At 42.9% G+C, this 14,613-nt stretch overlaps 1 protein-coding gene across 3 annotated transcripts in view; it reads left to right on the forward strand.

Annotated features, from left to right (window-relative positions):
- The window catches only part of mkln1 (muskelin 1, intracellular mediator containing kelch motifs), a 156,108-nt gene that overhangs the window by 81,678 nt on the left and 59,817 nt on the right, over positions 1-14,613 (forward strand). For 2 of the 3 annotated variants that reach the window (XM_070897182.1, XM_070897185.1), the window contains exons 10-12: positions 2,767-2,979; positions 3,369-3,590; positions 9,170-9,299. In XM_070897182.1, coding sequence (XP_070753283.1) covers positions 2,767-2,979; positions 3,369-3,590; positions 9,170-9,299 — 565 coding nt within the window. The remainder of the gene's footprint in view (positions 1-2,766; positions 2,980-3,368; positions 3,591-9,169; positions 9,300-14,613) is intronic. The other variant, XM_070897183.1, reaches the window with a different exon arrangement.

Here is a 14,613-nt window from a genome sequence, read left to right on the forward strand (position 1 = left end):
CACAGAAACAGGCCATTCGGCCCAACCAGTCCATGCCAGCGTTTATGTTCCACTCGAGCCTTCTCCCATCTTTCCTCATCTAAATCTATCAGCATTACACTCTATTCCCTTCTCCCTCATATGCTTGTCTAGCCTCTCCTTAAATGCATCTATACTATTCGCTTCAACCACTCCCTGTGGTATCGAGTTCCACATTCTCACCACTCTTTGGGTAAAGAAGTTTCTTTATTCCCTAGGTCCAAATGTAACCGTTAGTATATTTTATGCAAAAAGTATAATTTGATTTATTAAAGCTGAACGTATTACTTTCTCCTGTTGAACTGACTGCTCTGAGATTCAAAGTAGCTTTGTAGTTCATTTTGCAACTGCAAAGTTTTTGACTGGGGCTATGAGGTGGATTTACATTTTGTTGAGTCCCCAGTTGATTGATGTGGAGAATCTTAACTGAGACAGCGAACTGTTTTGAAATTTCACGGTTTTAATATTTGATTTGGAATGGGTTATGATCTCAATCATAGTACTTGGTGTCGATGCACTTGAAAAGTGTACATTCAAATGAATTGGAAGAGAGTGAGTCAGCAGGTGCTTTTCTCCACTTTAGTTTCTGGACAGTATGAAGCAATTACCTCCATGATCTTCATAAACCTGGTTCATGACCAAGGCCACTAATTCATGATGTTCACAGAAAAATAAGTGAAATTGTAGCACCGAATCTCAAATCCTAGTGTCTCATGAAATAAAAATAGGATTCGATTTGTTCTGTCAGTGTAATCATCGGCCTTGCTTCTCCCATATTGTTCACCGAGCTGTAGGTTAATCTTAAACTTGGTAGATTCTTGCTGCTTCAGCGTGAACCACACTTGAACCACACAAGGACTTGCAATTTTAAGACACATTCTTCAGGTTAATTCACAAGTTTTACAGGGTTTGGATGTGAGAGGCATTTCAAAGCCTGTGATTTCATCCTTCCATTGTACCACTCTGCTGTCTTCCCATTACAGCTTCTAGCGCCTAACTGTACAGCCACAGAAATCTTCTAGTTGCCATGTTCTCGACAATGCAGCAATTCTCCGGATATCCAGGCTACATTGTGAAGCCCCTGAGTGGGGCTTGATATCTGAACCCTCTGAGGCAAGATTGCTGCCAACAGAGTTAAGCTAACACTTCGAGACTTGCATTTATATAGCTCCTTTCAGCACCACTGGATGTCCAAAAGCGCTTTACAGCCAATTAAGTACTTTTTGAAGTGTAATCACTATTGTAATGTAGGAAACACGGCAGCCAGTTTGTGCACAGCAAACTCCCACGAACAGCAATGTGATAATGACCAAATAATCTGCTTTTAATTGTAATGAATTCAAAAATTTTGAGATTGTCCACAGATTCAGAACATGCTAATGACTTTATCCTGAAGCGTGTGCAAAAATATTCCCCAATTTTTTTTTACATGAACTCGGTTTGCAACTTTCTTCATGCTGTATCGTCACAGATTATAGCTTGGTTTGATAGCTTCTGGAGGAACCACTTGCTTGGCATGCACATAGTGTTGCAGATAACTGGTGCCATACGTGGTCATCATGTCCTGTGTTGTATAAAGCCACAGGATCTGCATCTTTTGTGATCATTTTTTACCAGTGCAAGATTCTTCGTCCTAAACTTGCTGAAAATGAGAGGCTTGATGCAAGGAGCAAAGTATTCCCATTTCTCCAAAAGGAGTAGGTGCGATTAGTCAGCATCAAACGTTGGCTGATATTCTTGGCTTCAAACTGGTAACAAGATGGCTATCTGACTATTCCCTCCTCCATTTTATTACAAGAAATTGAACATGACTAATGGATTGCATGTTGAAACAAGAATACTGGTAAACGTTTAGCAATGAACTGACCAGGAAAAACAATTATTTAATTTAAAATATTCAAAACATTGAACAACGGGGATATGCTACCATGGTGGTTATGTTACTGGAATAGTAATCTGGAAGCTAGACTAATCTGGAGATATGAGTTCAAATCCCACTACGACAGCTGGGGAATTTAAATTCAGTTAATAAAATAAATCCAGAATAAAAACTCGTATCAAATCACTGTTCAGTTCCATTCGCAACTCCTCAGATAATGAAGCAGTCTGTTTCCGCATGCAGCAAGACCTGGACAACATTCAAGCTTGGGCTGATAAGTGGCAAGTAACTTTGTGGCCACACAAGTGCCAGGCAATGACCATCTCCAACAAGAAAGAGTCAAATCACCTCCCCATGGCATTGAATGGCATTACTATCGTCCAATTCCTCCAAGGTGGTTCGACACTTTCTTGTTGGAGATGGTCATTGTCTGGCACTTGTGTGGCGCGAATGTTGCTGTGCATTTTTTTTTAAAGAGGCTTGAAGCCACTAGGTTATTTTGGCCATGGGAATATATTTTGTTTGTGGGTTGAGCAGTGAAGGATCAGTGCTCGGGTCATCACAAAGTAGGAGACTGTAATTGCAACTGTTCATCCATTTCTTTTTGGGAGTGTCAGAAATATTTCTCTCCAAACAGTGTTTTGTGGTGATTCGTATTCATTGGAAGAAGTAGGTTCAATTGCAATTATATTTTATAGAGCTTGCTCTGAATAAATTTTCAACCTGTTAGTTGAAATATTGAGGCCACTATGTTCAGCCGGTATGCAAGATGATGCCTTGTGCACTCTTGCTCAATCTTGTATTTTAAACAGCATTTCAAAGTTCTCTATCTTTAACTGGTCATCCCTTCCTTTCACTTTTCTTTCCAGAGTGGGCCAAGTGCTAGGTCTTGCCACAAGATGTGCATTGACACAACACGGAGACAAATATACACACTGGGTCGTTACTTAGATTCTTCAGTGAGGAATAGCAAGTCTCTGAAGAGTGACTTCTATCGTTATGACATTGACACAAATAAATGGACATTGTTAAGTGAAGATACAGCTACTGACGGTGGACCAAAGTTGGTGTTTGATCATCAGGTATGACACACTGGGGTCTTGAAATGCAGTTTACAAGGAATGGTTGGTTTGTGCTCATTGTCGATGTCAAAATTTAAATTTCATTTGAGTATTTGAAAAATCTGCTGTTTTGAGGGTTTTCTTCAGATTTTTCCAGTTTCTTCATCTGAAAGAATGGCCAGATGGAGATTATTAATGACTACTACTAATGCCACTTCATCCTTGATCAGGGATACATGCTTGTGATGGGGCAAGATGACATGTTTCTTTTTCTTCTCTCCTTTGAAGAATTAAACTGATCTGCTCTTCCAAAGTTAGTTTTGCGGGGGCAGGATTAAATTAACATACAGTTGATTTAATTTTTTATTTCATTCCAATAAATCTGTTACCAAATGATTTCTTTTTCACAGATGTGTATGGATTCTGAAAAACACATGATTTACACGTTTGGCGGGAGGATATTAACTTGCAATGGAAATGTTGATGACACCCGAGCTAATGAACCACAGTTCAGTGGACTTTTTGCTTACCATTGTCTGTCTAACACGTGGAAGCTACTTCGTGAAGACTCTTGCAATGCCGGACCAGAAGATGTGCAATCTAGGATTGGGCACTGCATGCTCTTTCATACTGTAAGTATTCTAACACCCCCTCTCAAGCCTGTGATGGAGATTTTTATTTCATTTTAATTAAATATGGGACACTTCAGGTTTTTGAGGATCTTCCACTGAAAAAGCACTATTTCAACACCGCTGTTTAACAGCTGAAATATCTGTGTTTCACAATCACTGATTTCCTTTTACAACAGTGATGACTGTTATGCAGATAATTGCAACATCAGTTTTGCTGAGAGTAAGACCCCACAAACAGCAATAAGGTGATTAATCTGTTTTTGGTGGTCCGTGACTGAGGAAGGAATATTGCCCAGGAAATCCCCGTGCAGGCATGGGAGGGGTACCCATTTGAAGTGATGTCAGCTATGCAACAGGGAAGATGGAACTAGGAGAGAGCAGTACCACAGAGGCAGACGGTAGAGGAGAGTGGAGTGGAGTGGTTAATGGTGTTGAAGACAGTGGAGAAGTTGAGGATATGGTTGCAGTTGCACAGGATGTTGATGACATTGGCCGGTATGATCTGTGTGTTGTGGGTGAGGCAGAAGCCTGATTGAATATCCCACAAAGAGGAAGCAGAAGGATAGTCAAGATGGATGCCTACCAGGTACCTTTTAATGAGATCACAGGTTTTGGTTTTGGTTTTGTAAGGAAAGTGGTGGTGGTGTGAGGCTGACTGGGATCTGTTGTCAGATGAGTAGCCGAGGCAGTCAAGGAGGTGATGGACAAAAGTGGGGTGTTGTCCTCTCAGGTTGTGGGTAGATTTTCCAGAGATGGAAAGCTAGAGTGTAGGTGCTTGGATTGTGCACAAGATCAAGGAGATGAGGGATAAGGAAGTGAGCAGAGAATCATGTCGGTGATGGAGACCTCAATATCTCAAACAATTGTGTGATAACAAGAGAATGGCGTGTATGTTGATGGGCTAATCACTGGCAAGTTGAGCTTAGAGAGGTGAATGGGGCAAGTACATCAGCGTTGATGGGAGAGGGCATATTAAGCTGGAGGTTCAAGTCACTAAAGAGAAATCTGTCTGTGCGGCGAGAGTAGATCGAAAGGAGGAGAATTCTGCGATTGAAGTGGTCGTGGGAGGCTGGTATGTGACACACATCTTTCAGGAAAGGTGCCAAGGATGGTTGAGCTCGGAGAAGGCACTGAAGTAGTTTGTAGTAGGAGGGTCTTGGATATGATTGGAGATGAGCTCAGACAGTAGTCTGAGAATTGCATTAATGCTGGAAAATAGTTCAGTATTACAGGGCCGGAGGGCCATGTCCATTTAGTGTGGAGGCTGGAGAGCGGTTCCCATGGTAATTAGAGAGTCTGTGGTCACTGGATTTCCACTGGAACAGGCAGACAACACTTCACTGTTTGCATTTCATTTGAAGGATGCCACTCCCTTAGAACTGCAGTGGAGTACCAGTTTCGATCATGAGCTCAAACACTTGATATAGGGCTCAAACCCATAACATTCTGACTCATGAGAATGTGACTAACTGAGCCAAGCTGACACTAGTCAATGGAACATAAGCATAATACGCTTAATGTAGATCTGCCAGTTGAGGGGGTTCGGACAAGGTATGGTTTGTTGAACGTCCTGAGATTGTAATATTGCCTTAAATGCACTTGAAGTCGGAAGATCCAAGTGACCCCACATGGTTTGTTTCTCTTGGTTATCACCTGGAACATTGCAGTGCTTTTCGAATCCATTTAAAAATAGCTTTAAAGGCAATAACCATGAAGGTTTCACTGTATTGCACAGCCAAACATCAGGATAGGATTGACTATCTTTGTCTTTTTTGGGGAAACTTTTGTAACTCATGAGATGACTTTTGGATGCATCCTTTTTGGTGTTGCAAGTCTAGGAAGGTCGCAGGCAATTCAAAATCTGTTGAATTGCAGTGTCACAGGAATTTTTATATTTTTAATTCCCCAGCGATGTCAGTGTAAACAGGGACCATCTGTGTTGAGCATTTGGTTTGCAGTGACATTTTATCATGCACTGATCAGAGGCCAGCTGCAGTATAAATTAATGTCTTGTCAAAAATTTGGGTGGCCTTGCTGTTTGTTATAGTGGTTTACAGTAATGTCTTCAAAAGGAAGGAAGACCTCTTCATTTGGGCATCTTGTTGTCAGATTGTCAGATCATTGGATGTTGTTGTGCAACTTACTCCTTTTTTATGAATAATTCCTGGCCTGTGATTAAAAATATAGTCTCTTGTCATGAATAAATCCTGTAACTGTGTGAAAATGGCAGACGGTAATTGGCTTTTTCACTCTAGTTTGTCAACTACTTTTATGCATGTGTGTACGAAGAGCAGAATGTGGGCTGTGAAGTATGGAGAAATCTGAGATATTTGACTAGCCATTCCAACATTTTATTGACCGTGTATAATATGATAGTTTTGACATTTGACAAACAAGCCAGCTCCCTGATTTTCTCGACTTTCAATTTCTGTCTAATATGTTCGCATCCGCTCGCTTTCTCTTGATGCCACCCAACCCAGTTAGATAGTAATTTTTCTTCCTCATTGTTGCTGTATGGAAGTTCTCTGTTTCCTTTTTGCATTGCAACAGAGAGAGGTAAGGAAATAAACAACTTTCATTAATACTGAGGATGCTGCGGAATGCAAGCAGCTTCGAGGCCTCCGTGTGATCTCGCGACAGTAGGTTTTGATAAAAGGATGATGTAGAAGATGATTGCGGTTTCGGAGGCCAATCATCGTAGCTCAGGCTATCATTGTTGGAGATCGTCGGGACAACATGCTTGGCCCAACCATCTTCAGCTGCTTCATCAATTACGCTTCCTCTGTTATTCGGTCAGGAGTGGGGCTCTTTGCTGACAATTGTACAGGTTTCAGCCCCATTCGCAACTCCAATAACAGAGCAGGACCTGGACAATAAGTGCAGGTAACATTCACGCCACACAAGTCCTAAGTAATAACTATTTCCAACTTGAAAAGTCCCAATCAACTCCACCAAACTTCAATGCTGCCACGAGAATCAAGTTTCCCACTGTCAATGTCTTGGGCATTACCACTGACAAGAAGCTTAATTGAACCAGCCATATCAACACTACAAGTAGAAGAACAGGGTTCTCTGCAATGACTGGCTCACCACTTAACTACTCGCTATCTCTCGACAAGCTCGAGTCTGTAACATGATGGAATACTCACCGGGCGGTGGGTAGCTGCAGCAAGACTCCAGCAGTTCAGCACAATCGAGACCCAGCAGTGTGCTTAATTGATGCCCCTGTCACTGAGCTCCACATCCACCACCGAGGCACTGTGGCTGCAGTCTGTACGATCTACCGCATGCACTGCAGCGAGTTACTGAGCTTGCTGCGACAGCACCGCTCTCCTCCGCGACCTCCAGCACCAAGAAGGATAAGAGCAGCAATGTACTGGGGACGCCATCACTTCCAGGTTCCGCTCGCACACGCAAGTGTGCACATAAGTCACACGTGGACATATAAAAGAAAGAAAGACTTGCATTTATATCGCGCTTTTCACAACCACCAGACATATATCATGCTTTACAGCTAATGCAGTACTTTTGGAGTGTAGTCACTGTTGTAATGTAGGAAACGCGGCAGCCAATTTGCGCACAGCAAGCTCCCACAGACAGCAATGTGATAGAGCAGATAATTTGTTTTTGGTATGTTGATTGAGGGATAAATATTGGCCAGGACACCGGGGACACCAGGACACTTGTTGTTCTTCGAAATAGTGCCATGGGGTCTTTTACGTCCATCTGAGAGGGCAGAAGAGGCCATTTTATCATCATCGTTGGGTCAAGATCCTGGAATTCATGACTTAATGGTGTTGTGGCAACACCATCAGCACAAGGACTTTACTGTTCAAGGAGAAAGCCAACCTCCAGCTGGGGTTAAGTAATAAATGCAGCTCCGATCCTGAGAGCAAATGTTAAAATAAAATGGCCTTTTTGGATCCGTTCTTCACTTTCTGATCTTGATGCAAAAGTGAGGTCAAGATGCAACAGCATGGATCGTGGAGGAAAGGGCAGGGGCTTTTCGGCACACATGCTCACTGGCTGCGACAGCACTGTTGCAGGGCAGGCAAACTTGTGGGCCGGCAAACTATTCGTCGAACTCCAGCCTGGGAAGGCTAATTAAGCTCGAGTGTTGAAGACTGATAACTTTATTTATTTATATAGTGCATTTAATGTAGTAAAATGTCCCAAGGCGCTTCACAAGAGTGTTGCAAGACAAAACAGATAAATTTGAGACCGAGCCACAAGAAGAAATGAATGCAGGTGATCAAAAGCTTCGGGCCCAAACAGCTGAAGGCACGGCCACTGATGGTTGCGCAGTTATAATGAGGGATGCTCAAGAGGCCAGAATTTGAGGAGCGCGGACACCTGGTGGGGTTGTGAGGCTGAACAAGATTAGAGCGAGAGGGAGGGCAAGGCCACGGAGTGATTTGTAAACAAGGATGAGAATTTTGAAATCGAGGCGTTGTTTAACTGGAAGCCAATGTAGGTCAGAAAGCACAGGGGTGATGGATGATGGTGCGAGTTAGTAGATGGGCTGCTGATATTTTGAACACAATACTGTGGAACATCAGTGGTGTTACCCAAGAGCTGCTGGACTCCCCTGTTTTGACTGGCCTTGTTTAATCACCGAGTGTGCAGAGTTGGAGAAGCTGCTATGCCAGACTGAGGGAGTTAAATTAACCGCACAGTTGAAGTTGCACAAATGCAAAGAACACCTGGATTAATTTAGACTCCAGCTGCCACACACTGTCAGGTAGAGTCATTCTTAGCAGCCAGGGATTAATGAGAAATTGTTTTTATAATTCTCCGTATTGCTTTTGACTTTTGAGAGGTGAATGATGTTTCCTTTTTACGGGATATGGTGACATTTCTGCACTGAAAATGTTTGCTTGTAAATTGGATTTGGGAAGAAGAGGAGCTGAAGTAGGAAGATGCCAGTTTCACTCTCCTCAGTACCGTTGAGATCGGTACCATGGTCTTCAGTTTGTGGAAATACTGAAGGTGGATTATTTGTACAGAATGCATCCTGTGTACATTTGAATCAGTATCACAGCGAAAGCAGCTGTCGAGGTGGGCTTGATTTATATCCACTTGGATGGGCATTTGTGCTTAGTTGTGTGTTCCTCTTCACGTCTTGGGTTGAATTGCTGCCAATTTCAGAGCCACTTCAAGTAATGATGAGCCGTATTGGACTTGCAGAAATCCGAGAAGTCTCTGCAGATCTTACCAAGCAGATAGACTCTCTCTTTACCTTCATACCCTCCCATGAAAGAGATGGACATACACTAAGTGGGTTTTTTCACACATAACTGTAGTGTACGTAGACACCTTTAGTAAATGACTCCACGAGGTAGGGTATGATACTAAAACTGTGTAGACCTGTAGTCCTTTATTTGCAGCTCCTCGAGTGAGGACACCAAGCTGTGAGCTCCTTGGGTCTCCAACAGCAGCACCCTCTGGTGTACAGGTAAGGTGTGTACAGTGTCAGGGTACAGTCAGTGTTGCATAACAGTGTTACAGACATCACACAGTAAACAGGCATGCATACACAACAATAACTTTACACAATTCTGTCTATTTTTGTCTTTCAGAAAAATCGGTGCCTTTACGTATTTGGTGGGCAGAGGTCAAAGACGTATCTGAATGATTTCTTCAGCTATGATGTGGATAGTGACCATGTGGAAATAATATCTGATGGCACAAAGAAGGACTCTGGTATGGGTAAGACAGAAGTCTGAATTCTATACCTTTCTGATATCTAGCATTATAACTTGAGTTTGAGTTAGCAATCCATAAAGAGTCTGAGAACCTATTTTAATTAGCCATGAGCTGAGATGAATTAGATGAAGGAATTGAGTGTAATATCTCCAAGTTTGCAGATGACACTAAGCTCGGTGGCGATGTGAGCTGTGAGGAGGACGCCAAGAGGCTGCAGGGTGACTTGGACAGGTTAGGTGAGTGGGCAAATGTATGGCAGATGCAGTATAATGTGGATAAATGTGAGGTTCTCCGCTTTGGGGGCAAAAGCATGAAGGCAGAATATTATCTGAATGACGGCAGATTAGGAAAAGGGGAGGTGCAACGAGACCTGGGTGTCATGGTACATCAGTCATTGAAAGTTGGCATGCAGGTACAGCAGGCGGTGAAGGCAATGGTATGTTGGCCTTCATAGCTAGGGGTTTTGAGAACAGGAGCAGGAAGGTCTTACTGCAGTTGTACAGAGCCTTGGTGAGGCCTCACCTGGAATAGTGTGTTCAATTTTGGTCTCCTAATCTGAGGAAGGATGTTCTTGCTATTGAGGGAGTGCAGCGAAGGTTCACCAGACTGATTCCCGGGATGGCTGGGCTGACATACGAGGAGAGACTGGATCGACCAGGCCTGCATTCACTGGCGTTTAGAAGGGTGAGAGGGGATCTCTTAGAAACCCACAAAATTCTGACGGGAATGTTCTCGATGTTGGGGAAGTCCAGAACCAGGGAACACAGTCTAAGAATAAGGGGTAAGCTATTTAGGACTGAGATGAGGTGAAACTTCTTCATTCGGAGAGTTGTTAACCTGTGGAATTCCCGACTGCAGAGAGTTGTTTGATGCCAGTTCGTTGGATATATTCAAGAGGGAGTTAGATATGGCCCTTACGACTAAAGGGACCAAGGGGTATGGAGCGAAAGCAGGAAAGGGGTACTGAGGTGAATGATCAGCCATGATCTTATTGAATGGTTTAACAGGCTCAACGAGCCGAATGGCCTCGTCCTGCACATATTGTGTATGTTTCTATGTTGTGTGCTCTTGACTGTTGGTACATTGTGGAAATGTGGTTTCAGTGCAAGGACTCTACTTCAATTTGTTGCTACTTCGATGTCAAACAAATAAAAGACAGGCATCATCATGCAACATAGCTCTTGATTTGAATGATCTGATTATTCACTTTTTTTAAAGCACTAAATTGCCACTTTCGTGTATTGGTTTGAGAATTTAAGGCAATGAAGTTGGAAGGTTGGTGGTTTCAATGCCGTGACATTTTATCCATTAACCCAAGCAAGAATGTGCTGTCACGTACTACTAATGGTTACGGCCATGATGTCATGGAAACTCAGCTGACCAGTCTGTGCAGTATTGCAATCGGAGTAGCTGATCAATTATATGGAATCGTAGAATAGTACAGCGCAGAAGGAGGCCATTCACCTCATTGAGTCCGCGCCAGTTCTTTCGAAGAGCAATCCATTTAGTCCCACTCTTTACCCCCCCCCCACCATCCCACCACACTTTCCTCATAGTCCTGTAATTTTTTTCTCCCAAGTATTTATCCAATTCCCTTTTGAAAAGTAAAAAGGGGCGGGAGCAGGGAGGGAAAAGTGTATAATAATAGAGTAATGTAACTGTTTCGTTTCTCTAAGCCTTGACTTAAAGAGTACCAGCACTGTTGCCTTAACAGGTTTCTTGGTTGATCTGCAAACAGTTTTTCTGTGATGCTAACATTGATGGCATTTTGATTGGGGTTGGTGGGTGAATACACTGCCGGTCAGAGGAAAGAACAGTAAGGCCAAATTTTGTGACTCATAAGTGGCCTGGTCATGACTTGACTTAAACAAAACTGAGTATTTTTAGTACATGTCCTAAAATACACAGTAGACTGTGTTTGTCGAAACACTGGACTGCAGTTTGATTTGTGAGCTGGAGCATGGTGTTTACTTCCTCTCTTTCATTTAGCCTTCAGTCTCTTTTAGAATGTGGTGTTGACCTCATGAGGCAGTGAACGGTTTGGAATTTTCCAGGTAATTGGTGAGCAGTGCTAATCTATCTGAAGGGAACATGTTATTTATCAAACTCAACTCAGGAGCTGCTACTTTTTGTTATATTTTACATTTTCTCTTCACCTGTAACTCATTCTAGGTTGAGACTCACAGGTGCTGACCACCTCTGTTGCACCTCAACCAAGTATCTCGTGTAAGCTTGGACATTGAGTGCTGACGGACTATTCAGCCATGGTGCTCCAATATCAGCCCATTGCTCACCCATGCAAACCTTTGCTACAGGAATTGCTGAGCTGCAAGTGGGAATGCTCACTTTTTTTCTTCTCCTCCTCCTCGTCATCCCAGGTTCAGTCAACCCAACTTTAGTGCCCCACCAGCTACTGTTTTAGTATTTGGGATTGAACTAGCCGCAGTCTGTAACCAGGGTAATACTCTGTACAGCCATGCCCTGCTGTTGTGCTGTTCTCTCTTTTTTGACAACTGTTATTGCCCCGACATTTCCGATGTCGGTTTTGTCAGTTCACGAATTCCTTATGAAAAGTTTGCATACAGTAAAGACTGTCGACTTGGCTAGATGTCTCGTCGATAAAATGAATTGAAGTTCTGTTATTTAACCTCGCTACTTGTGGCTGGGCTGGAGCTATTAATGCCTTGTTAGCTCCTGATAACACAAAAATCTAGCTCGATATAAAGTCGGAGTAGAACACTCATTGGAACCTGGGTTTGGAATAGCGCAAAAAGAGAATTGGGCTGGTACCCTGTGATGCATTAAACACTTGGATGTGCTTATTTGGATAAATAAGGGTTGTATTCCCTGGAATTTAGCAGGTTAAGGGGTGATCTGATCGAAGTTTTCAAGATATTAATGGGAGCAGATAGGGTAGATAGAGAGAAACTATTTCTGCTGGTTGGGGAGTCCAGGACTAGGGAGCATCGTCTAATAATTAGAGCCAGACCTTTCAGGAGTGAAATTAAGAAACACTTCTACACACAGGGTGGTAGGGTTTGGAACTCTTTTTTTTTTCAAACAAATGGCAATTGATGCTGGATCAATAGTTGATTTTAAATCTGAGATGGCTAGATTTTTGTTAACCAAAATATTGGGGAATATGAGCCAAAGGTGGGGATATGGCGTTGGGTCGTAGATCAGCCATGATCACATTGAATGGCGGAACAGGCTTGAAGGGCTTAATGACCCACTCCTGTTCCTCTGGTTATCACAAACTCACAAAACAATCCCTTAACATTCTGATAGTATTTGAGTGTCAACCTCTGCCATTGCATTACTTGTAAAGTTCTTTTGAAGACTGATGGAATGAAGAAACAATAAGTGCTGTTAGAAAACGAATGGAAAAATTGTATGACAAATAACTTGCTGATGTTTCCCCATGAATGAATGGCTGACTCTTCGCTGTTCTTGCCTTATGATGTAAATAAATAACTGGGAGCCATTTCCTTATTTACAGACTGAGATGAGAATCACTTGCTGCTTTGAAATTGGGACAAAGAGCTAATGTTCTGATAGGGGTGTAAATGCTGCAAAGAAGTACAGAGAACTTGTTCAGCTGTTCCACGCTAAAAGCAGGACAGGTTCAATGCCCCAGTCTTTCAGATGCTGACTAACCCGTTGTGCAATTGAGGCATTTTCTGTTTCTGTTCCTACTTTTCCATTGGTTCACTTCTACTGCAGTTAGACATTTTTTGTTATTTGCAGAACATTGGCCTGCGCACTGCATCTTAATTAGTTAAACTCATAAACAGCAACCTATTCAGTGGTGTATTGTGGTTACCCCAAGGTACTGAATTCAAGTTCTTCGTCATTTTTTTTACAAATCATCCCACACTAACACTGCTACTTCATCGGCCTAATTTCCAAGCCCCCCCCTCCCCCATCTTCTAACTCCCCTCCTGTGTATTTACCCTTCTCTATACACCAGAGCCTTCAGCCATCTCTTTCCACCAGCCCCCCCCCCCCCTTCCTCACACTGTGGAGGTATTTCACTAAACCTTCCACTTTAGGGCCGTGCATTGGGTGCTGGCAGCTCTAGCAAGGCATCTAACTCAATATTAAAGAAATGAAAGATGCAATATATATCCACACCCCAGATGACATGCCAAATGCCCCAAAATTCTTAAAGAACTATGATGAACAAGTACAACTACTGTTCCTAGTTCACAGTACTTGGATAGATTTCTTTCAGAAAATAACATTTTGGATACAGTATGAATTTGAAAATGAAGTGATAGAATCATAGAAATTTACAGCACAGAAACATAGAAACATAGAAACATAGAAAATAGGTGCAGGAGTAGGCCATTCAGCCCTTCTAGCCTGCACCGCCATTCAATGAGTTCATGGCTGAACATGAAACTTCAGTACCCCCTTCCTGCTTTCTCGCCATAACCCTTGATCCCCCGAGTAGTAAGGACTTCATCTAACTCCCTTTTGAATATATTTAGTGAATTGGCCTCAACTACTTTCTGTGGTAGAGAATTCCACAGGTTCACCACTCTCTGGGTGAAGAAGTTTCTCCTCATCTCGGTCCTAAATGGCTTACCCCTTATCCTCAGACTGTGACCCCTGGTTCTGGACTTCCCCAACATTGGGAACATTCTTTCTGCATCTAACCTGTCTAAACCCGTCAGAATTTTAAACGTTTCTATGAGATCCCCTCTCATTCTTCTGAACTCCAGTGAATACAAGCCCAGTTGATCCAATCTTTCTTGATAGGTCAGTCCCGCCATCCCGGGAATCAGTCTGGTGAACCTTCGCTGCACTCCCTCAATAGCAAGAATGTCCTTCCTCAAGTTAGGAGACCAAAACTGTACACAATACTCCAGGTGTGGCCTCACCAAGGCCCTGTACAACTGTAGCAACACCTCCCTGCCCCTGTATTCAAATCCCCTCGCTATGAAGGCCAACATGCCATTTGCTTTCTTAACCGCCTGCTGTACCTGCATGCCAACCTTCAATGACTGATGTACCATGACACCCAGGTCTCGTTGCACCTTCCCTTTTCCTAATCTGTCACCATTCAGATAATAGTCTGTCTCTCTGTTTTTACCACCAAAGTGGATAACCTCACATTTATCCACATTATACTTCATCTGCCATGCATTTGCCCACTCACCTAACCTATCCAAGTCACTCTGCAGCCTAATAGCATCCTCCTCGCAGCTCACACTGCCACCCAACTTAGTATCATCTGCAAATTTGGAGATACTGCATTTAATCCCCTCGTCTAAATCATTAATGTACAATGTAAACAGCTGGGGCCCCAGCA

The sequence above is a fragment of the Pristiophorus japonicus genome, chromosome 13, assembly GCF_044704955.1.
Source record: "Pristiophorus japonicus isolate sPriJap1 chromosome 13, sPriJap1.hap1, whole genome shotgun sequence".
NCBI classification, from domain to species: Eukaryota; Metazoa; Chordata; class Chondrichthyes; family Pristiophoridae; genus Pristiophorus; species Pristiophorus japonicus.